General features: G+C 38.2%; 7 protein-coding genes across 8 annotated transcripts; 2 read left to right on the plus strand and 5 right to left on the minus strand.

The window, feature by feature from the left end:
* Nucleotides 1-355: 355 nt before the first annotated feature.
* Nucleotides 356-4,422, minus strand: LOC135939906 (probable chitinase 2). The gene is made up of 8 exons (XM_065484514.1): nt 4,185-4,422; nt 2,970-3,191; nt 1,633-1,792; nt 1,480-1,576; nt 1,221-1,430; nt 964-1,167; nt 774-902; nt 356-718 (listed from the first exon to the last, which is right to left on the minus strand). Exons 1-8 carry the CDS (start codon nt 4,402-4,404, stop codon nt 446-448), a joined length of 1,515 nt encoding a protein of 504 aa, XP_065340586.1. The 5' UTR covers nt 4,405-4,422; the 3' UTR covers nt 356-445.
* Nucleotides 4,423-4,852: 430 nt separating this feature from the next.
* CycB3 (cyclin B3) lies at nt 4,853-11,342 on the minus strand. Its single transcript, XM_065482354.1, has 6 exons — nt 11,211-11,342; nt 10,606-10,970; nt 9,996-10,391; nt 9,508-9,933; nt 8,593-8,791; nt 4,853-8,532 (listed from the first exon to the last, which is right to left on the minus strand). The coding sequence occupies exons 2-6, from the start codon at nt 10,849-10,851 to the stop codon at nt 8,381-8,383; spliced, it is 1,419 nt and encodes a 472-aa protein (XP_065338426.1). The 5' UTR covers nt 10,852-10,970; nt 11,211-11,342; the 3' UTR covers nt 4,853-8,380.
* Nucleotides 5,649-8,197, plus strand: LOC135938603 (AP-5 complex subunit mu-1-like). Its single transcript, XM_065482355.1, has 9 exons — nt 5,649-5,789; nt 5,852-5,964; nt 6,029-6,182; nt 6,238-6,313; nt 6,370-6,591; nt 7,193-7,435; nt 7,493-7,735; nt 7,945-8,047; nt 8,100-8,197. The coding sequence occupies exons 1-9, from the start codon at nt 5,725-5,727 to the stop codon at nt 8,141-8,143; spliced, it is 1,263 nt and encodes a 420-aa protein (XP_065338427.1). The 5' UTR covers nt 5,649-5,724; the 3' UTR covers nt 8,144-8,197.
* An 876-nt stretch (nt 11,343-12,218) lies between the features above and the next one.
* Nucleotides 12,219-15,361, minus strand: LOC135938605 (interferon-inducible double-stranded RNA-dependent protein kinase activator A homolog). Of its 2 annotated transcripts, none has more exons than XM_065482358.1 (8): nt 15,209-15,361; nt 14,011-14,178; nt 13,508-13,607; nt 13,260-13,456; nt 13,128-13,213; nt 12,759-12,950; nt 12,522-12,705; nt 12,219-12,467 (listed from the first exon to the last, which is right to left on the minus strand). In XM_065482358.1, exons 2-8 carry the CDS (start codon nt 14,153-14,155, stop codon nt 12,418-12,420), a joined length of 954 nt encoding a protein of 317 aa, XP_065338430.1. In that variant the 5' UTR covers nt 14,156-14,178; nt 15,209-15,361; the 3' UTR covers nt 12,219-12,417. The 2 variants fall into 2 exon arrangements, with proteins under 2 accessions (XP_065338430.1, XP_065338429.1); XM_065482357.1 differs by having other exon boundaries at nt 12,219-12,450; nt 12,507-12,705.
* Nucleotides 15,362-15,499: 138 nt separating this feature from the next.
* LOC135938608 (3-hydroxyisobutyrate dehydrogenase, mitochondrial) lies at nt 15,500-18,493 on the plus strand. Its single transcript, XM_065482361.1, has 6 exons — nt 15,500-15,659; nt 15,934-16,019; nt 16,092-16,270; nt 16,327-16,448; nt 16,510-16,847; nt 18,047-18,493. Exons 1-6 carry the CDS (start codon nt 15,593-15,595, stop codon nt 18,233-18,235), a joined length of 981 nt encoding a protein of 326 aa, XP_065338433.1. The 5' UTR covers nt 15,500-15,592; the 3' UTR covers nt 18,236-18,493.
* Nucleotides 18,494-18,605: 112 nt separating this feature from the next.
* On the minus strand, nt 18,606-21,912 carry Lnpk (zinc-ribbon metal-binding protein lunapark). The gene is made up of 9 exons (XM_065482356.1): nt 21,613-21,912; nt 21,445-21,559; nt 21,338-21,379; nt 21,078-21,265; nt 20,837-21,023; nt 20,564-20,780; nt 20,348-20,509; nt 19,438-19,638; nt 18,606-19,385 (listed from the first exon to the last, which is right to left on the minus strand). The coding sequence occupies exons 2-9, from the start codon at nt 21,469-21,471 to the stop codon at nt 19,255-19,257; spliced, it is 1,155 nt and encodes a 384-aa protein (XP_065338428.1). The 5' UTR covers nt 21,472-21,559; nt 21,613-21,912; the 3' UTR covers nt 18,606-19,254.
* A 357-nt stretch (nt 21,913-22,269) lies between these two features.
* On the minus strand, nt 22,270-23,431 carry LOC135940530 (protein N-lysine methyltransferase METTL21D-like). The gene is made up of 3 exons (XM_065485451.1): nt 23,167-23,431; nt 22,656-22,845; nt 22,270-22,596 (listed from the first exon to the last, which is right to left on the minus strand). Exons 1-3 carry the CDS (start codon nt 23,391-23,393, stop codon nt 22,354-22,356), a joined length of 660 nt encoding a protein of 219 aa, XP_065341523.1. The 5' UTR covers nt 23,394-23,431; the 3' UTR covers nt 22,270-22,353.

Genomic DNA, 23,431 nt, shown 5'->3' on the forward strand with positions numbered 1-23,431 from the left:
ACCAGGTTAATTTAATTAAATCCGCTTTCGGGGGTAAAGCCTTGAAGAGGCCTCCCAACGATGACCTCGAAAAGTCAAAATTAAATCATTTCAATCGATTTCGGATCAAATCTGGTTGATATATTTGTTTGAAAGATTTTTTAAAATGAGAATAAAGTATAACACCAAATTTTAAATGTTCTTTTTTATTTTTATCTATATCTAAACCCAGGCAACAGTTATTATCCTCTGAAGAATATCACCTTTTCAAAAATCCCCGAGCAAAAATTTGATCCCTTTTTAAATATGTAATATTGGAATTTCAGCCCATTTTTTAGGGTCTATTGTAAACATTGTAAACATTGAAACTTTCAAATTCACAGCAACTTTAAAAGTTTTCGCATTTTTTATTACTTTTTGTACATTCTTTAAAAATCCCATCAAAATACAATATTTTTGGCTTTGATTAAAAATTTCTGAGCATCATCACAAATGATATGGCGCAGACTGCAATGGACGTGACCAGAGTGGAAGAACCTGATGTTTGCTCAGTGGTGGACGTCGTAATTACTTCTGAGCTGCGCTCGTTGATCACCTGAGCCATGGCTACATTCAGGGCGGTGACGAGAGGGAAGTGACCTCCAGTCTCGCCATTGGAGCGGCAGTCGCCACGGAAGTCGTCAGTGTCGATGGACCACACCATTACTCCTCCCAAATCCTCTTCAATCGCGAATTTCGCCTGTGAAATATTTCACTATTTTATAATGCATCTGTTTTAATTCTCGTCTGCAAACCTTTTCGGCAACACTCCTCTCGTTGTCGTAAGAAATCCATTTATCGCCACTCACTGCATAGGGCGTTTTGCTCGTTTCGTCCCACATCAGTCTCCAAGTGGTTGAGGGAGACTCAACCTCTTTGCAAATCTGCAATTGTTTTAATTAATCATGTGTTACAAAAGTAATTATCCCGTGTCTTAATCAATACCTCGTTGTAGCCCATGAAGCCGTCCTCGCCGGTATAAGGTCCCTGGAAACCTCTTTCTTGGGCTGCTTCACCAAACGGCTGCACTTGTTGGTCCTCCCCGACCGCCGGTTTTTTCAGCAAAAAGGTCCTACCGTACATTGGCACTCCAAGCACAATTTTCCTTGCAGGCGCCCCCAGCGATTTCAGAAGTTTGATTGTGTAGGACTGAAGAAACGGGAATTTAATTGAGAAAAAATCGAACAATTGGCGTGGCTCACAATTGAAAGAGGATCGTGCGAATCGACTGTTCTCAGAGGCGCATTAGAGCCTGTCTTTCCTTCCCAAGTACCGTGATAGTCGTAGGCCATGATGTGCATCAAATCCAGGTGGGTCGAAAGGGCGCGAATGTTGTAAGCAGATTTGATAATGGTCTCTCCGGCGCCGAAAGCGGCGGTCAACAATTTGTTCGGCATTGCAGTTCGCAGTTCCTAGGATTGAATTCAATGAGGTGTGTTGAAAAATTATTTTTTTTCCCACCTTGACGAGAGTAACAAAATTCTCCTTGTCCTCGGGTTTTCCACCGCGATTCGCCGGGAATTCCCAATCAAGGTCCAAACCATCAAAATCAAATTTGCTGGAAAGTGTTTCGATTTTATTTGACTGTACAGTGATGATTAAATTGGTGCTTACTCTAAAAATTTGATGACGCTTTGGATAAATATTTGTCGCTTTTGCGGGTCTTCTGCCATTCTGGAATAATTAGTAGAGCCTTCATTCCAGCCGCCAATGGCAATGGTGACTTTCAGGTGTGGATACTGTTTCTTCATTACAGTCATTTTTCGATACCAACCTATATTTTTAAATGGGACTATTATTTAAAGACATGTGTGTAGAACATTGAGTAAATTCCTATACATAGTTTTTCTCTAAATTAAATTATAAATATAGACCTGCGCCTTTTTTTTTAAAAAAAATATATTTTTCAACTTAAGCCCTAAGTAATATTCAACTGCTTTGCTCAAAACTAATTAAAATTCCCAGAAGATAATTTAAAATCAATCCTTAATTTTTTTTAATTTTTTCAGTTGTATATTTTTTCATATATACGCGATTTTTCGTGATCACTGTTTAATTTCTTACAATATTATCTGCTTATTGTTAGCGAAACAATGGAATGCTATGCCACCCGCGCTCAATGCATGTTACGCGGCACAGTTTCCCTCCCTTTGCAAGGCGTACGTGTTTGCAAGCTTTTAACGTGTATTTGTAGCGTCTAATTTGGGCCCATTCTGACTTAGCTCTCCAGATCAAGGTTTTATCAAGTTGAATGCCAGAAATGATGCCCTTTCTAACTTTTTTTAATGCCGTTTTTTTATATGTATCGTGATTTTTTTAAAGTGGGAACGAACAAAAAATCCAAATACATCTATTCTGGCGGAGCTCAAAATTAAAGTTAAAACCAATTTTGAGGGGGATAATTTATCACCGTGAAATTTCACCATTAATTTTTTCAAACTTTTCTTACAAAATATTGGTCTATTAATCCTGTCAAGGCCAAATGGAAAGAACTAAAAAATAATCTAGAACTCAGGAGTGTTTTTTTCCAATAGATGCAAAGTTGAAGATATATTTTCCTTTTCTCAGAGCTGCAGGATTATAATAATAATGGTTTGAATTCGTCAACCATTGAATTTTGAATACTTAAAATAATTGATATTTTACCATGCAAACCATCTGAATTTTTACTGAACGTATATATTCAACTCTCATGACAAGGAAAACATATGAAACTGACGGTAAATGAATTTTGACTTCTGAAACCGTCTAAATTTTGCTCAATTATGTCAAAACTGTTGTCTTTTGAGGTTTTGAGTTATACATAATATAATTCGTGTAATTTATTACCACATCAGTGTAATTTTTTAAGTTAATATCTTCAAAATAGAAAAACATTTTATTTGCAAAAAAATAAAAATAAAACGCGCATATATGCAGCCTTAATTATTAATTAATTCCAGTAAAATCACCTAATCCATAGTTCTCCTCCAAGTCCCTGTAGGGGTCGAGCGACCTGATCTCGAAAGTGGTGCTGTTCAGCCCTGCGAAAGCGTACACGAGGTGGGTACAAATCGTCGGGTCCAGGTCCGTGAGGGAAAAGTTTCCGGGCGCACGGCGGTAGGCGGCCCACGATGAGACGTAGCAGACGACCTCGCGTTTATGACTGCCGACCTGGCCGTGTCCCTTCAAATCTGCAAACATTGTGGGAAAATTGAAATTAGCGATGCAGCCGCGGTCTTGGGGGCGGAAGGAAACGAGCAAGCGTGTTTTTGGATTTCAGAACTATATCAGATCGTGCGTGGGAACTTTCGCTCCTTCAACTCTCCGCCGCCTTTTTTTGCGAGGATTGTTACTGTTTATTGCATTTTACTTTACTGCAATTGCTTTGAGTCGCGGCGAGTGAGAGGAGCGATCGGAGTGAGCGTGCTGTTATCATCACACAAAATGCACCGTTAGCACGGATGGTTTATATATAGCACAAAAGTAGAGTGAGAATGAGAAACTGACAATGTGAGTCAGTGCCGAATCTCGAGCATGCTCGTGAGTTTGTTTTGGTTTGCGACGTGATATTTTCACACTTTGATTTGCTTTTTCACAAAATGTATGTGTTTAAAACGCTTCTTCAGATCTTTCAAAACAACACAAGGCCACTGAAATTTATCGCGTTAGAAAAATATTTAACTTTAAAACCCCCAGCTCAATGTCTGAATCATTTCTAGAACGATGACTCAATAGGAAATAATTAAAAAGTATCTAACATTTTTATGTACCAACCATAATCGCACATCCTTTGAATTCGAGATGTTGTTGAAAAATAAAATTAAAACGTGGTTTTACCTTTTAGGCAAGCAATAAAATATTTCGTTATAAATAAAACGTATGTCTTGAGTTGGCTTATTTAATTCTTTTCCCACAAGCCCCGCATCCTTATAATAACTATGTAATGACTCCTAAATTTCTTTAAGCCTTGATATGATTTATTTTGGGGAAGTGGTAATCCTCGCAATAATTTTGTGCCTAGCTAAAATCCAGTATCTTCAAACAGTAAATAAATTAAAGATTTTCAAACAGTAAATTGCTAAAACTGGTTTAAAAACTTTTTAAATGCCACTATTTAAGCAATATTAAGGTGTTGATAATGATTCTAAAATGAATAAAATCACCCTCAAGTCGAATTTGTTTACCTGAGTAAGCTTGGGCAGCAGTCAGGGTGGAGACGAGCAGCAAAAAGGTGATGAGTGCCTCCATGGTGTCTCGCGTATTGCCGGCTACTCGGCGACGCAAAAGAATCAGGTAACACCGAAGCCGTCCGTGCCTCAGGAGGAGAAGTGGAGAGAAGTGGGGCCCGGTGCCTACGATGTAAATTATATCCAATACCCGCGTATGTTGGCGAACCACTTGCATTCCCTGCCGGCCGCACAGCCCATAAAAAAGTATCATATCTACTGGGACTGGGTGTTGGTTGCTAGGGCGAAGAGAGGAGAGATGACCGGCGCTTCGTATAACTGACAAAGAAGGCTGATTCACTTGCACGGCCCTTTCCCCTCTGTTGAGAAAATATTGCTAAAAGCGACCATTTTTCTTGCTAACAATATGCTAATTCGAACAGCAATTTTCCTCGTCCGCTCATGCTGACTAACACGTTTACACAAACTGTCAGCGAGGCTTGCTCATCGTTAGCTAGGATGTGGCTGGTGGTTTTTAAGTTAAAAATAGTTAATTTTTTACGGGTTCCGGCAAGAGAGAATGAATGAATGTCTATGAAAAACTTGTAAATTGCAAGTGGCTCTAATCTGCTTTTTTCAATTAGTAATCTAAGTTACTCCACCTTGGTAAAATAAAACTAAGTCAGGGTTAGGCAAAAAATGTTTATTTAGCCATTAATTACTTATAATATGTCAATACAAAATCAATATTCATAAAGCCCCTAAAAAAGGGTGCAGTCCTAAATATTAAAAGCTTTTTAAATGCACAGCTTGACCCTTATAAAATATTTGCGTCATATATAGAATAGACTTTTGGCAAAAAGGGAGAATAATCAAAAATTTTAACTCGACTAGGACATAAATTTACAATAATGTCCTGCTATATAGGTTTTACTTCAATCTCCAAAACTAAGAAAGAATTGGCACTTGAAGTCATCCGTTATTTAATTTCTTAATAGAATTCAATTTTAGTGCTAAACTAGCAAGTATGTCGCATTTTGTGTATCATTCCGTGAAAAATATAAAAGTTTTGCTCACAACATAAGTATAATAATACTACCAAGTTAAAAGAAAGAAATGTTTGCATATATGCACAGACTAAAACATTCAAAATATAAAAATATCAAAATTAAAAGTGACAAAATTAAGAAGCCTTAATGTTTTGCAATTGACAATTGACTAATTAAAATTAATAATATGCTGTCCATTTTAAAAATGCTAGCAATTTTAAAAGAGTTAACTCTCTTCTAACTTAAAAAAATGATATCAATACGACATGACATTCACAATATTTCTTAAGATTTTCTATGCACTGTGCTTGTGCGTGTCAGATTCATTATGCTCCCGCCCCTCGTTTTCGACTGAGCTTGCGCTGTACGAATGAATTGCTGTACTAAGCGTAAACACAAAACATGTGATCTGTGACTGTGTTTATTATCATTATTTACAGCTTCATAGCGCCAGTGATGGTCAGATATTAAAATAAAAAACAGAATTAATCAATTTTGAAACTACTACCATGCCGTTTGCATTGAGAGCTTTTTGGGTCATTAGCCCGAACGAAGGTGCACCCGTCTTCCAAAGGTATGATTTTGAATTGAGTTTGTCATTTCAGAGAACAATAACATTATTTCTTAAAAACTTAGGCTCTTTCCAACTGTTGAGTTACGAGCTCAAAAAACCAACAATTACCAGAAACTGTTTGAGCCTAATAAATTTGTCGAAGCGGTTCTTGTGGAGACTGGGATAAAAAATTCAGGTACGAAATCGTGATACATTTTTCTTGCCTACGTATAATTTATTCCTTTACAAAATCATTTCAGAAAGCTTTGTGTTTAGTCGAGACCGATGTGATAAAATTTGTATGGCTCCAGCATTTCAAGTCTCCACTGGCGATGAGAATTTGGAACCAGTAGTGATTTTGCAACACCGAGGATTGCTTTTGTGTGCATTACCATTGATCGAGGATCCACAAAGGTAACTGTGGACTCAGATACGAATAATACTCAATTCAAAGTCACTCCTTTGAAAGCTCTGTGTTGGAAGTGGCGCAAACTCTTGACTGTTTAAATGCTATTGCAGAACGACTAGGTGGTGATTTGAGTCAGGTAAAATTTTCTCTTTAAAATCGATATACCAGGCTTAGTGTGAAATTTTCCTGCAGCGCACAGATCTGAAAATGCAGCTGGCCAAAATAATGGCTGTTAATTTTCCATTTGGAAGACCACAGACTGAAAGTATTGCTCTGACGGAGCAAGTGATCCAAGCCGCTTTGCAGGAAAAGCGTCAGGATAAGACTAAAGTTGCAATCTGGAATCCAAATCCTCAAATAAAAAGCAAGAGCCACTTTGTTTTCCACATTTCTGAACAAATTCACCAAGTTCAGGTAAAATATAAAGAAATCAAGATAAAATATAAAAACCAGACATTGCTTAACCTTGAGCGTCAGTTTATTTTTCTGACTAGTTTCGGTTTTACATCTCTGCCATACTTCATTGTAAAAATTAGTAAATAAATTAATATTTACACTGATAAATATTTTTCAAGAACAATATTTATTGCTTGAATATTATTTATTTGTATTTGATTTCAATACTTAATTTATAGAAGCTGTTTGCTCTTCTGAGTAAAATAGAAATTTTGTAGGAAAAAAATTCCCGCCTGCCTTATTCACAGGACTATGTTTCTTCATCTTTTTCTCAGGAGAGCAAACAGCTTACATGAAAAAGGTAATGCAACAAATAATCAATTTGTGTAATTTATTTTTTGTGATAGCCCCAACCAGAGTTAATATTAAATTATGTACTAATTTCAAAATTTTCAACATAGAGTATGATTGAGATATAAAGCCAATCATAGTTGGTAAAGTAAATTGACGCTCTTGGCAACTAGGAACTACAATGTCTGGTTTTAATTTCGACGATGGGAAATACTTCAAGTGAATTCTACAGAATAAATGTCAAATGTGCTCAAATAACGGATTTCAGAACCAGACTTTTGCAACTGGAGTTATAAGTGTGACGATAAATGAGATTTCCAGCCATCGACCAGAAGTTTTAGTGACAATATCGCACTCTTCCCCCATGAAATTTATGGCTCTGGCGCCCCGAGCGAAAATAGAAATGGCATCTGACACAAGCACCACTGTTAAATTCAATCCATCGAGTGTTAAGTCAGAGCTTCTTCACTACTCAACTTCGTGCTTGGCTCCTCTAGACTTTACATTAACGGTAAACTTCCATCGAGCCAAAGCTTCTTTCAAAGAAATAAACAACGTTCCTTTGCAGGAAAATGTGATCAGCAAAAAATTAATGTTGGCGCCAATCAAAACTCCATTCCAGCGTCTTGAATTCAAATTCAATTCTGCGGGGAAAATAAGTAGATTCAACATGTCAGTTGGGACTGCGTATGAGGATGAGAACGGAATCAAATGGGATGTTCCTGTCTCAAAGTTGAAGAGCAAAAGTGCTGAATTCGAAGTTCTGAGCAACGCGGATGTAAAGAGCACAAAAGTCAAATTTTCAGCTGAGGTGAGTGTGTGTGTGTGATAGTGATTACGATTAGAGGTCTCAACCAGCCGCTCTGTGCCAGCCAGCTTTTTGGTTCCGTTTTCAGCCACTGGTAAAAAAAAAATTTGGAAAAATCAGGCTGACAAGCTGCTAACTCTGAAAATTATGCGGCTGACTGAGACCCCACTTAAATATAAAAATTAGTCATCTAATTTAAACGCTTCTTTCAGGCCGTTTTCAGCATGAGCAGCGATTGCTGCTGGAGTGGTGTGAAAATTGGCCAGAATGGAGTTTCGGTTAACGGGAGTACGTCCAAGATAAAAATCACTACAAGTAATAGACGAATTTAATCAATCCATATTGTTAATTTTGCTTCCTGTTTCAGACTCTGAGACCCTGTCAGGAAGTTACCAGGTTGTGCTAGGTTGATTTTAAACATGTCTGATGATTCCTTCCTTCCAAATATATTTCCTTACTCACCAATCTACATTTTGAAATAAGACTTAAAACCCTTGCAAAATCACTGTTTCTTAAAACGATTAAGTTCAAATCATGTATATGAAAAGAATCATAAAATTCCCCACCAGGTTAAAAGCGAGAAAAATCCCACCTAAGTCAAAACTATGAGTACAGTGAAGGAAGGCCGAAGACTATCGTGTGCCTGGTTCAAAGATCCGCGAGCGGAGGGATCAGTGCAACCTTGCGGAACACCTTGTGCGAGTACTTTGAGTACACCGTCTTGAGGTGCACCTTGGGAAGACTCCTGATCCACGCATTCAGTCGCGCTGCCAGCCCCTCAAAGTTTGTTACCTTGTAGCCTGTCAACAGAGAGACGTTTAGAAACACCGTTAACCAGGCTCATAGAGAGAAAAGCCCACCTGTGTAGTGTTGAAGGCCTTCATTCCATAGATCCCGACGGACGGCTTTGTCGCTCGGGGCCTTGACCATGCACATGGCCAACCACAAGGCTGCTGACGCCATCAGGGAGTCAGATTCGCTAGAGAACTGAGAGTCCATCAGGGCTGCTTCCAGGATGTATCTGGCCAGGGTCAGCAGGTCAATGTCAATTGAGCATGCCTGCAGAGCATAAAATTGTTTCGTTACCACCTGACACAAGGGAATTAGTATTTTTTTTTAAAAAAAAAAAGGACAATGGCGATGCTGTCATAATCAGCCCCCTTGAGGATAAAACCAGTTTTTACTATGCCCATTCCATTCCAATTAAAATATTTTAATTTTAACATTACAGCCAGAGTTAACTGTCCAACAATTTTACAGAATGTTTTGAAGTTGCAATTTTAGGAATTTGATAGCGCCTGGTGAAAATAGTGTCTGGTCAATTATAGGGAAATTTAAAAAGAGGAATGATTCTGCAAAACTATGGAAAATCTTTGCTCCTAATGCAAATACAAATCAATATGGAATCAATTAAAGCCAATGGTAACTGTAAATTTTGCATTTTTTTTCAAACGGTAAGGACTGCCTCCCTACATGAAATATATTTTTTATTTACAACAGAGTTTCCCCAAAAGTGTGTCATATGTCATATCGTTGGATAGATCTCGACAAAAACCTGCCAAGGAAATAAGGGCGAGCGCCATATTACAATTATTATTGCGTTATTAAAATTTGAATTTTAACTGTAGCAAGCTCTTTTCATTACTGCTCATTGCAAAACAAGTTGCTAAAACTAACAGCTGCTGTCAATCAGCAAACAAATCAAATCCCACTTGGCCAATTTTTAAATTTTCGATATTAGATTTTAATTGAGTTGGTAAATCCTGAAAACTAACCCTGCAGTAGCGCCTGAGGAATCTGTAGCTCAGCGGTGCACCTAGATTAAAGTCTAGGGCATAGAAGAGTTGCTGCTGCATAGAGTTCAACTCAGCTGCAGTAAAGTCATTGTCGCACATCTGGAGCCAGTCAGAGGTTGGTGGAGGCAGTCGCTCATCATACTGCGCGGCCAGCAGCATTGAGGCGCAGGCGATTAGGCGCAGGCGAGTTCTTTTGATCGGACGACTGGCTGCAGGATCCTTCATGTTGGGGTACTTCGGATTCGACAGGTACAGGTCCATGTTCTTTACTGCCAAATACAGCGTTTCATGGTTCAGCTCTAGGGTTTCTTGAACCTCCACCATCCAGTCAACTACGATTGACCTGATGTCGTTTGTGATCTCGGTGTGCTGGTCCAGGAAATTGGGCTTCACAGAGTACTTATCCTTAAATAATTAATGCATTAAATAAAAAATTGTGTTCATTCAAAGTGGAATAGACAGCTTGCCTCTCGCGACTTCAGATACGAGAAAATGTACGCTGCGTACACAGATATGGAACTGGTGTCAGAAGCAGTTTCCTTGTCAAAATCATTTACTCCGGGAGGAGGTGTGTGAGGTGTGGGTATGTGCGGAACTCTGGCTTGGATTTTATTTCTGACGGACACTGGTGGAGCAGAACTGGCCCTCTCTGGCACCTTGACCAAAGTGGTCTCATACTCGGGTTGCGACTGTGCTTTTCCATCCAGCTCCTCAAGGGCTGATAGGTAAAGGGTTGCATTCACTTCTTCAGTGGATACCTCCTCCTTAATTGTCGGTGGCTGGCGCTTTGCTGCCGAGGTTTTTGATTTAAGTCTGTCATTAATGCTCAACACTTTCCTTGGGATTTGAAGACGTTGCATTCCCTGAAAATTGTAAAATATTAGCACTTAGCAGTTGAACAGACCAAATTGGTTAGATTTTAAACTACGATTCTTGTATTTGTGTCTTGTTTTATTAAGAGGTTTAAAAGACAATATAAAAAAATGGGCAAGCAAATTTTGCTGTAGGTACATAATTATATTATATAGCCAAACTTACACGGCATATTATAAAATTAGAAGATATATCATAACATACGTTTGTAACGTCGGCAAAGGCTGATCTCTTCGTGCCTAGTCCTTGCATCATGTGGGAGGGTGAGAGTACATTTTTCCTCTTGTTTTTCGCAGTATTATCGTCGCGGGACACAGGACGCAGTTTTCTGATCGGCTGAATGTTTTCATTGCGGAACAGTCGTGGCAAGTTGTGGGAAGTCGCATTGCGAGACATTTTTGACGGTTGGGTAGTTCCGTCCACAACTCGACTGCGGCCAAAATTCAGCATTTCTCGCAGATATTAATTCTAAACCTTGTAATGTGGCAGGTTTTAGTACTTTCTTACAATTGCTTAAATAAAGCAAAATCCCACAGCCAAAATAAAATCGAAGTAGAGACAGCCAAAATCTGAAAAAATAATTAAAAGAACAGAGTCACGTTGTCCTTTTGAGAGATCTCATGGGATTGTTTTTAGAGTTCGTATGTCACTTTAAAGTTTGAAAATATAATAATATAAATTTGACAACAATTCCGTGCTCACAGTAAGCATCAAGATTTTATTATTGTAACCTTCTAACTGCTTTAAGTTGGGAACTGTTGCACATTTTAAATTAAATACCCACGATAATGTAAATATCACATACATACCTTTTTCACGTTCGTGCTTGTTCGTGTGAGTGTAATAGGTAACTGGTAGTAACTGACAAAATTTGACGGTTGCCGCGTTGCCAGGACGGGAGATGCTAGAATCAAGGATGACGGTTAGCGCGCTAACCCCACCCTTACCATCATCATCACGCTTGAATGCATTTCCCCATTTTCATTGGACGTTCCCAAACCTCCAGCAATTTAATTTTTCAGTCAGCCAATAGGGATTTAAACAACAAGCCGGCCATTTAAACATTATTTCTGTCATCTGACCCATTTAATTTGAGGGACCTTAGCGACCTTAGGGCTAAAAGTGAATTGAATAGCGTTTAAGCGATCAGTTCCGCAAATTTCCGCTCTCAAAAACTTTTTGTTATTTGATTGTTTATAACAATTTTTTAATAACGGAAGCAGGGAAGCTTTATTCAAACACTAAAAGTGTATGCATGCCCTATAAGCATGAGACAAAGATGACTAAAAAAGTTTTAACGATCATTTCTTGCCTATGCTTTAGCTCCTTGACTTTTTTAAAATTAACTTTCCAATAAAAAAATCGCTTCCAGTAATATTGGCAGAAATTTCGTCTGCAATTTTATTAGCAAGCGAAATAGAGAAAGGTTTTGCTTTTTGCTTCCACTTGTGTATCCAAGCGCTTCTCCTCTGGAATATGATTTGATTTAATTGTTGAATAAGCGAAAATTCGGAATCGTTATGCTTCAACTTGGTAGCATTTGGTCTGTTACTCATTGGAGCCATTAGATGCTCTTTTGGTTAATTATTTGGAAGTTGACCCTTATTCTTCGTTTTTTTTTTTTTTAAATTAAATCTTTGTTCATTTTGTTTTGTGAATTATATTTTGCTTTTGAAAAGGGAAGCTTTACATTTTACCAAAAAGTTAAAACATCTTGTTTAGTGTGGTTTTGAGTTCAAAATTAATCTGCACTCAGTTAAATGCTGCCAATTGGCAAATTTTGGAGTTGTTTCCACTCTCCAAATAAGCTAACAAGATTCTACCATAAAACATTAGAATTTATTTGCAATTCCAAAAGAAAAATAAATGCATCAATTAATTGTAATTATTCTTCCACCTCAAACGGTGAGTGATCATACATGAAGCAGTAAAGCAAATACAGCATTTCTTCTGATGCATTTTGTACGCACGCTTCCACGGTTTCACCGGAGCCAGTGCAAATCAGGTCAATAGGTCTCACATGAGCAACCAACATACAAGAGAAGAGAGCTGTAACAGAACAACAACTTATATTACTTGTCTCCTCTTTTGTGCTCTTAGTCTACATTTTTGCTTTTCACCACTGACAGACGGCTCAGAGGAGCTTGAGTCGTCAAGGCTGCTGCTGGATATATCACTGGGCGAGACCTTGGGCTTGAATTTACAAAAATAGGTTTTCACATCTTCATCATCCTCTCCAAGCCCTTTGCAAACTTCCTGGAGGGTTGAGTACGCATCCCAGCCTTCCTTGGAATGCTTATCAACCTGATCATAATAAACAAATAAAATTAATAGTACGATATCAATAAGAAACTCACATGGTAGTTCCTGAGGGCAGGCTTATCCCTGTAATGGAATTTCTTGAAAATTTCATTGCTTTTGTTGATATTCTCTAGCTTGGGCAGGGATACTTTGTAAGCTGAATAGTATTTTTGAACTGTTAGTTTCTCTTCTTCACTCATGTCAGACTCATCATATTGCACAGCTTGCTCTTCAGGTTCCACAAATTCCTGCAACATACAAATAATCTAATAATGAACCCAAAAAGAGGTCCCAGCCAGTGGCACCAATTAAATAAAATAAAAAGAGCCCAGCTCTAAAAAACAACTAAAATATTAATTAAAAATTAGCCAGCCATCACTTCAAAATTTTGCGACGAAGACATTCTTGCCAAAAGATTAACTCACTCTCTCATGGTCTCTCAAGGAAAGAAGCCTCTCGAGGACTTGCTTGGCTGCAAGCTGCTTGGCTTGCTTTTTAGTAGGTCCCATACCTAATAAAAACATACTTAGGGCGTTTTATAAATAAAAAAGCTTTACCTTCAGCACTGAAATTGCTGATGGTGCACCTGACTGTGAAGGTAGGGTCGTGAGATGGGCCAAAAGCACCGCGCTCCTCAAATTCGGGCTTCTCTGAGGAACGTAATATTTCTAAGCAGTATTCTTTCAGGTCACCTACAAAGTTTCTTTGAACCTTGTTGCCATGTGGTAGGACAACAGGACATGGAACAATGTCCCTGCAAAAAAAAGCATATGAAATAATGGCTTTTTGAGTTAAATTTTCTTACAATAGGTTTTGTCTAGTATTTTCATCGGTCTCCAGCAAGCGCAGAAGAGCATCCGCGGCTTCGTGTTTTGCGTCTCGCTTATTTCTCCCAGATCCTTCAGCTAAAGCAGTAAAAAATAATGTCATTGTGATAAATTTCATTAACAATTTTTGAAAAATTGTGCGAAATTTATTTTAAATTGTGCAGAGGCAGTCTAATACACATAAACTAATTAAAACGTGCATTGTGTTTAAAAAATGATTTAGGTGCAAAATCGCTATCACCTTTTGAAAACAAAAAATGAAAAAATTTGTCCTAGAGATAACGTGAAATTTTCGTGCTTTTCGTGCTTTTATGTTATCTGATAATCATAGCAACAACGACTCTGCTGAGCTGAGTCTGCTGATCACTACACAAAATATCGAGGAGGCTCACAATCAGCATAATATTTTATTTCCTATTGTTGAACATAATTCCAAGAATTCAATGCAAGCGAATTCTCTCTAGTGAAATATTCAACGCACCTGATCTGCCATGGAACTTGCAATTGAATGTGAAATAAGAACTCAAGCCCTCAAGTTTGCTGTAGATGAGCTCATATTCAGGAGGAGAAATTCTCAATTTGGTGGAAATTTCCTGCAGACGAGACACTGGTGTCTTGGCAGCCATATTTAGAATAACTGGATGTTTATCTGGAAATAATTGCAATTTTATTAAAAATCTTATTTATGTATCTATCTCAAATTTGTATGTTTTATTATTTAGTTCCCTCATTGCCTTTCTTTCTCTCATTTACATGAGCGCATTTTCAAACACTAAACAAATCTAGAATTAAAAGTGCATAGCAACGCCGTTTTTGACAATTATTCTAATTTGCACTTGGATATTGGCTGAGCTAGTGAGCTGTAAAACGTTTCAAATTTAATTAGGTGCATAAACACCTATAGCAAACTGTTTGGTTGTAAGTGAAAAAAAAGAACTTGTAATGTGTCAGGTTCTACTGATAAGGTTTTTCTTTGAACCAGGAGTTCGAAAATAAAAAATTAATTCCTCAAAAAATATGAAATGTAATTAATTATTGTTTAAAAATTGGATGCAATAATCAACTGAACAGATGATTTTTTTCTTGTTTCCCAGTTATGATTATTTCAGTAATACATATACATAGTGTCACTTGAGTGGGGAATCACCAAACTATCGATGAGAAAAAATGCGATGCGCGGAGTGAAAATTTCTGCGGTTATTACATACATACTTGGGGGATTTACATAGATATGGAAGATGGAAGACGCACACCAACTCACAATTCTCGCTAGGATAGGACATTAATATTGATTCTTCCCATCAGAGCGAGAAGTGTGAGTGATCGGAAAGCGTGAGTCTTCCATACCTGTCGAATGTAATGCAGCACGTCCTCTAAAAGAGATTCGATATTATGTATTTGATGTATAATGTAGTTTTTTGGTTTCTGGTTTTTTGTCTAATGTATGTATTTAGGGGAGCATGTCCGCCACTATTGTAAACATGTATTTACATATGTGTAAATGTAGGCACAAAAAACAAAAAGTCAACCTGATATCAATGAAAACAAACTATATACATACATACATAAACCCCATAAATCCATAAAATGTTTAAGATAAGCAGAGGCAAGTCCTAATAATCTGGTTCTAATAAGGCTGTTAATCGTTCAAAACTTTCGTCAGACGTTTTTAACCTTACCTTTCCGGAAAAGCTAACAGTTGAATTTCGAATTACACGCTTCTGTACTGTTTGCACCTGTAGAACGAACGTGATGCTCGTTTCCTTGTTGTAAAGCGTTGTGAAACTGAAGCTCATTGCTCATTTGTTTACATTTTTTGATATTTGAATGAGCCAGCCGGTAGGAGAAGTCTTACACCCACTAGTCCCCACCATCTAATTAGAGTTCGGCGACGAACGGCATCCTCATTGGCCAATTGGCAGGCGGGATGGGAAGGGCGGCCGCAACATCATCTGTGATTTCAAGGTCAAGAGGCTCAAGCGAGCCCCTTTTGCTTTTGGACGGCGCACACATACGGACGAAAATAAAATTACCTCTTGCCATTTCACTTTCATCTCTCGAAAATGGCCTTTTCTACACTGGCAAAAAGCTTCCAGGTGTGCTCTCGTAGCCATGCCATTATTTTCACACGTAAGTATTTCATCCAACCTGTTGGGATTTGCATGATTGTCATAATTGGTCTAATTCTTTAACTGGCCGGCTTAATTGGAACGATTATTTAGTGGTGTGATGCGATTGGCAGTTTAGCCCACGGGTGATGACCTTCGGAGCTATATAAAAACTTTTGTTATCACTGCAATAATTTTTGCATCGCTTTTTTAAGAGAGTATCTATGTATTAAAATTTATTTTTAAAGAATTATTTCAATTTAATTTGATCTGCCATTTGAATATTTTCTTTTAAGGTGCCAGCCGAAAGGCCTCCACAAATGTTGGCTTCATTGGTCTTGGAAACATGGGCGGCTTCATGGCGAAAAACCTGATGAACAAGGTTACATTTCACAAAAATTGCTATGACACATGCTCAAAGATATGGAAATTTAACTGTGCCTTATCAATTTAGGGCCACAAACTCGTAGTTTATGATGTGTCAAAAGCGGCCACCGAAGCGTTGGCCAAGGCCGGAGCTACCGTTGCCAAAAATCCGGCTGATGTTGCTGCCCAGTCTGGCACCGTTGTCACCATGCTGCCGAACAACGACATCGTTACCAATGTGTACACCGGAAAAGACGGAGTCTTTGAGTACGAATCATTGAATCAAAATGGTTGTGCGGTCAATCAACCTGAATTTCCTTCAGGGGTCTCCAAAGTGGCTCGATTCTTCTGGATTCTAGCACTGTCGATCCCTCTGTCCCCACCGCTCTTGAAAAGATTGCCAACTCCAAGGGCTCCTTCTTCCTCGACACACCTGTCTCTGGAGGTAAAACCCTGCAGATACTGGCAATCTGTAAACGACCTACTACCACTCTCATTCAAATTAGGTGTGATCGCTGCCCAGTCCGGCGAGCTGACCTTCATGGTCGGAGGCGACAAGCAGATATTCGAAAAGGCGCAGGACGTGCTGAGCGGCATGGGCAAGAAGCTGGTCCACTGCGGAGGCATCGGCATGGGTCAGGCCGCCAAGATCTGCAACAACATGCTGCTGGGCATCAGCATGGCCGGCGTGGCTGAGGCGATGAACCTTGGCATCCGTCTCGGCCTTGACGGAAAGCAGCTCATGGACATCATCAACAACAGCACTGGACGCTGCTGGTCGTCTGAAATCTACAATCCTGTTCCTGGATTGATGCCAAATGTTCCCTCTGCTCGGGACTATGAAGTAAGATTTTTTGGTTTAGAATGATGAAAATTGTGAGACCAAAAATTACATCTTAAAATTCACATGCCGACATAAATCCAATTTATAAGATCCCGTGATTTTACGTTCAGGTTGCATTTTGGGTTCTTGAAATTTTTATTTTCCCTCTGGAGTAACTGCCAATTAGGAATTGTTGGTTAACTGAGGCACGTAAGTTCATAACAGTTTGATGATGAGACTGCGGCTGTGTTGAACCTTAATCTTACATGAGCCTTTAAAGGAACATTGCTGAAACAACTGTTAACCATCATTTGGAATTTTACCTTTAATTTTTTCGGTTTATTTCTTCTTAGACAAGTAACCCCCTGATACTGGGCTGTAATAGTAGAAAAATTTAGAACCTTTTCTGGGAAATTGAACTTGAAATAGGAGGTATCACTTGGAGCTAATCTTATCTTACGTTCCTAAAAATGAATATAAATATTTCGTATTGGTACCTGGACCATTCACCTTCAAAATCTTTCAGAGATGAAGAAGGTCAAAGAAAAAGTTGTTGACTTAGAGGGAAAAATATCCCATTTGTGCGATTGTATAATTTTTTCCACATCATATTTAAAAAAAAACTTAAAATTTAAATACCCGCGCTCATTATGCTTTCACAAGGGTCGATTTTTTCATTCCTCGATTAAATTCTTCAAAATTTATAAAAAATGACTGCCTAATCAAGGAGGTAATGGAAGTTTGAATTAAATTTTAAAGCTCGCAGTATAATTGCTAACAACTTATGACAGACAGTATTATGTGCAGCTGTATAATAATCCTATCTAGCTATTTCAGCAGATAACAAGTTGTGTCCCTCCATCATATTGGTGGTTGTCGCAAGAGAGGGGCCGCGACCGCATGAGGCTACATAATTTATCTCTCTGTGTTGTAACAAGAAACTGGGGGCACACAATTCCAATCAAACCTTTTACTTTCCCAGTGTAGATACGTTTAATATCATAACCTGTATCAAAAATATTTTTGTTAACTAGCTTCTGAGTGATAAAAAAATTGAGAAATTAAAATTATTAAATTTCCAAAAATGCACTCGAGCTTTTGGCTTCAAATTAAAAACGTCACCAACAATATTCTGGTTGATGTACCGCACTTGCGGTATTTTTTTTTAAATATCCCAATTGGAACAGAATAATATTAATTATAAAAATTTTCTTTCGCAGGGTGGATTCTACAGCGGCCTCATTGCCAAGGATCTTGGTTTGGCTCAGGGCTTGGCGACTCGCACAGGCTCACCGATTCCGATGGGCGCTCTTGCCTCTCAAATCTACCGCCTCATGTGCAAAGCTGGTCTGGAGGTGCGTGACTTCTCCAGCGTTTACAAGTTCATCCAGGATGGTCAAAAAATCTAGATCACAAGGTCCCAAATTGTATTTTCGGTGAAAGGATTAGATCTGTCATCAGCCGGGAAGGGATGAGAATTTAAATCAAAAAGCCTTAAATATTGTCTTCCAAGCAGCTCAAATAGTGCCTTGCCTGCTTTTAAATAATGCCACGTTATTTTTGTTACCCAGTGCCATTTAATTTTTTTGATAAATTTTCTGTCCATAGTTTAAACACTCTTGAGCGTGATATTTTTCTGAATAAAACAAAAGATCGCTTAACTTAAATAGATATAGTTTCATTATTGCTTATTTTGTATTTCCTGATATAAATTATATTGTATAATTTCTTAGGTGTAGCTCAGAAAAGAGATGGGTTCTTGAAAAGGAAACAATGCGATTTTAGATTTAATTATTTTTAGAATATAAATAAAAGTTGGATAAACCGTTAACAATATCTACAAATATATATCAATGACTAAAATTAAAACTCCATAACCAACAGCATGTTGCCAGTGGGATTATTGACACTTTGTGTGACTTCATTGCAAAATACAACTGCTTGCCACCAACACAGTTTAGACAGTTGATTGATTCAAAATTTTAAGGCACTTCAATTGATTTGGCAAGCATCTTCATGCGGATATCTTCAAAAGCTATTTAAGTACTTGACAGACACTCTTACACGTCTAAAAAGGGAAGAAGTTTGGCAAAAACAAGAAGTTGATTAATGAATTACAAATATAGAAACAATAACATTTTGATCATATCTACGTGACTTAGTGCATTGATGTGAGAGGAACGTAATTATTTACAGATACACTAACAGTTTTCATGCACACTCGCTAAGCAAAAATTGGACAATCCAAGCAAAAATTCCTCTCAACCTGACACCAGAGATTTTTTTGTCGATGAGAACAATCCTAAATAATCAGAGATTGGCGGCGTTTCCTTCGTCACAGCTCAAACTGATTGTAAGTTGGAGCTGAATATCAAATTGGTCATACGTGGCAGGTACTCATCTTCAATCCTTTCAATGACTTCCAATCTCATGCTGCTTCGTCAGCTTCTTTCTCAACAATCGCCTCCGATTCTTGCACTTCACTGCTCTCAACTTTGTTCAACACCGGCTCGCTTTGTTCAATGGCTTCCTCTTTGCTTTGTTCCACTTGTTCATCCTCTGTAATCCACACTACTTTATACTTCCTGGTAATTAATGTTAGACTTCTCACCATTCAGGGCTTGTTCCTCAACTTCCTCACGAGTCCCTTCCTCGTCTGGCTTGTCAGTGGGCCCTTCCTCTTGCTCAGAATCGCTCGATGGGCTTGATTCTCCTTCTAACTCGCTTGGAGCAGAGGGCAGACAAAGCAAAGGCGCTGGCGGGCGCTGTTTTCGTGCTGGGTTCCAACAAAAGCAGTAACAACAGCGGAAGGCTGAAATAATAATTTAATCACTATAAGCAACACAAGAAAATAAATGATAGTAATACATAAAGGAAATCACTTCCTAACTAGTTTTACTAGTTTCAAGAGAAAGATTCTACTTGAAAAGACGAATTAATTTATAGGCAATTTTTGACTCTCTGGAAAATTCCTTAATTTTTTTACTCTTGCTCAAAAATTGGCCAGTGACTAATTGACGGTTTTAAATTATATTATAAAAATTTCAGAGCTGACTACCACATCCTGTAGCTCAATTATTGATGTCATTGATGAGAAAATTGGAAACAAAAATTGTAAATTATTTACTACTTCATTTTTACATGTTCAATAATATGTTTTTTTTCTAAATAAAATTTATGCAAGAAATTTTTGGCCCAAAAGAAAAATAGTAAATTTTATCAGCTTTCAGAATCTTTTAAGTTTTTTGCTCTACAATTTATTTATTGAAAACTTACAAAGCTTGAAACTAACGCTTGTGGGGATTTATAATTTCTGATTGGAATATAAAAATTTAACCACCAATCGTTTTGTATCATAATTTAACATTGTCTATAAACAAAATTCCAGCTAATTTAAGCAAAAATAAAACCTCAAAATTGTGTGTGCTGGTCTAATCATTATTCCATCATTACCCTTCACAATACCCTTTTGAGTTAAATTGGAATTTTAGCTTCACCTTAGCAAAGAGATAAAATCGCACCTAAATACTCGAATTCTTCTTGTAAAGCCATTCCGTTGTGAGATGCGCACTGCCTGCAGATGAGAGCGAATCGGTTTCCTGGACCATCGCCAACAATGAATTCGACAATTTTGTCCATCACACCTCTTTCTCTGGGCAGAATGGGCCTTGCCATCTGAGGTCCTGAAAAGAAAGGTCATTAAAATATATTTCATTCAGGGCACCAAATTAGATTACTTTGTGGTAGCGCAGGAAATGGCATTTGCTGGGGTTGAGGTTGGGCAAGAGGCTGACCGGCAATCTGAGGCGGCAATGGAGTCATCGTTCTCCTCCGCAGTTCTTGATTCAGCAATTGTGCACTTTGAAGTGTGTTTGCGCTGGTTCTGGCTAAAGCTTGAGTTTGGGGCGTCATTTTAGGAGCAACACTCTGCTGCTGCTGCTGCTGCTGTTGTAGCTGTGGATTATCTTGAGTAAATAATCTACATTTTCACTGTGATATGACGCTGTTACATTTTCTTTGCGCAATTGTTCCGGAGCAAACTGCTCTAGGATCTCTTTGGCGTTTTTGTAGGTCTCCGTGTCCATCACCTGTTCGAGCAATTTCTTCTTTTCGTCCTTCAGTCTCATCAGTTTAATTTCATTATGGTTGATTTGCCTGGCGTAGTACCAATTTATTATTCTTTTCAAAAAGACGATCCTGAAATAAAACGTCAACATTACTTGCTGTATTTTTCCCCAAGTGGACCATTACAAAAATGGAGAGAGTAGAAAGGGTGCTAGGTAGAGGATTTTTTCAATTGTTCGATCTGGCATAGCCCAGAAGTAGAGAGCAGAGGCTGCCAAGATGATGAGTAGTACCGAGAACAAAATGACACGTCCCACGACTGCTCTTTGTTTTTGTTGAGTGTGCAGCTTAAAAGATTCGATCTTTGATATGTCCTGAGGAGAATCAGGGAAATAATAGATGAATAATATTTTATGTACACTGTTCATATCTGACACGACACGTACCTTTGAAATTAACTGCAGTCTCTCTTTGGATGTTATATTTTTCTGCAAACACAGCATAAAAACGTAAGACCATGACTTTCCATCAGTAAAAACAGAAAGAAACGTACCCTGAATCTCGATATGATGATGCCCATATTGCCGACTTATTAATTGCTAGTTTCCTTTTCGGTAAAGTTACTGCTGCGTTTTGCTTGAATAGTCAAAAAGGGGAGCGACTGCAGCCTGTAGACGATGCGTAATGAGAATCATAACAAACCTACGCACTGTTGTTTCACCTTTTTGCCCAGCTCACATAACACGCACGCAAACAGCAGGGCCGGCCCCTCGATGTTTTCTACGCAAATCGAGAATTGAGGCTGCAACCGCAGCACAAAGCCAGCCGAATTGGCCGACGACGACGGCTGATGTTGAAGATTCTTCGTCCTTTCTCGCAGAATAACAGCTGCTCGCACTCGTTTCGAATTTCGCCTCTCAAATGTCGAGCACCTCTCCCATTGGCTCGTTTGAATTCTCCGTGACCTTGCTGACGCGCCACCTACTTACCATCCAGTGCTTATCAATCATAAAATCAAATCAATCTCATTGTCAGCTCATACTTTGTTGTTTGTTCTGTAGTGGGAAATAGTGTCACTCATTGGCAAACACAAATATTTCCATTCAATGTCGCTGAATGTTATCAAATGAACAATGTTGCCAAAGAATTTGACTTCAATAATTTGTTTTTATTTTTATCGTTTTAATACATACGTGGAATTGAAATGGAATACAAAAATATTAGCGTGCACGGACTCAGAAAACCCAAATGAAAGCTTTTTCTAATCCACCTCTTTAAAGTTAAATTAAAATTATTTATAGTTTTTAAAATAAATTAAGTTAGTTAAAGTTAAAGATTTGGTCATAATGAGTTTGTAATTTCACAAAACAGTTAAATATTCCATTTAGAGCTGATAAAGATATTTTATTCTCTTAATATTAATTACATGGACAATGTGAGATCACAAATAATGATAGACATTTCACGAGTTGCTCCTCTTTTCTTTCAATTTAAGCTCAAGCAGCAAAATATCATCAGAATAAAAATATTGATGTTGCCGCTCCTTCTCAATTTTTGTCACCTCAAAATACTTGAGAAGCGTCTTGTGGAAGTCCTCCCAAAACTTGATCTGCTTCAAAGAATAGTCTCGTACTTCTTGGGAAAGGTAAATGATTGTCTTGTCATCACTGAACATTTGCAGAACGCTGACCAAAGGCTCCACCGACTGTTATAACACAAAATAATGATTAGAAAATTTTCATTGAGCATCAAGGTTAAAATTACTTGTTCGTAATAAACGCAATCAGCGACCAGAATATAGTCTGCCTGAATGAAGTCAAAAGACTTTTCAGACCAGTCCAAGACCCGAGCTGTGCAAGAACCGCCCGACTGGAGAATGGAATCGCTGTTGGCTGCGATATTTCTTTCGATGAGAGGCACAACATTGGGCAGGTCAGTTGCTATTACATTGGCACTGAAAAATATCTGAATGTTTAAATTACTGCGTAAAATGATGTGGAGATACACTATATTTGTAATTAATTGTTTAAAAACATTACATATTAACATCCAATTTGCTTAAAATATAATTTTTAATGAAGGGCAATGAGTCCATAAACTATTAAATTGAGCAAAATAAATAAAATGAAACACAAATAAAAACACAGCCTTTCTGAACAGTGTTTTTTATTCATCACTGAAAAGTTTAATGTCAGTTGATGAAAATTAATATAATAATGCAAGTCAGTACACGGCCTGATTGTGCAATAATTTGTACCGCAAAACAAAAAATTACCCAAGAGCTGCGGCGGCCAGAGCGACACATCCGACCCCGGAGCCAAGTTCAATTACAGACTTCCTGCTGAGAAAGCCTTTCCGCCTCTTGTTTTCGCAGTCTAGGAAGCCGGCCAGCACAAGGGCTGCGTCCCACACGACGCAACTGACGTCGCCATCGACGTTCTGGTGGAAATTCAGCGTTGTTTTCTCGCTTTCAATTTCAAATTCGCGTGTAAACGCTGCCATCGCTGCTTTCCTGTGTTCGTGTTGTCGTAAGAACAGTA

This window comes from Cloeon dipterum, chromosome 3, assembly GCF_949628265.1.
Source record: "Cloeon dipterum chromosome 3, ieCloDipt1.1, whole genome shotgun sequence".
Taxonomy (NCBI): domain Eukaryota; kingdom Metazoa; phylum Arthropoda; class Insecta; order Ephemeroptera; family Baetidae; genus Cloeon; species Cloeon dipterum.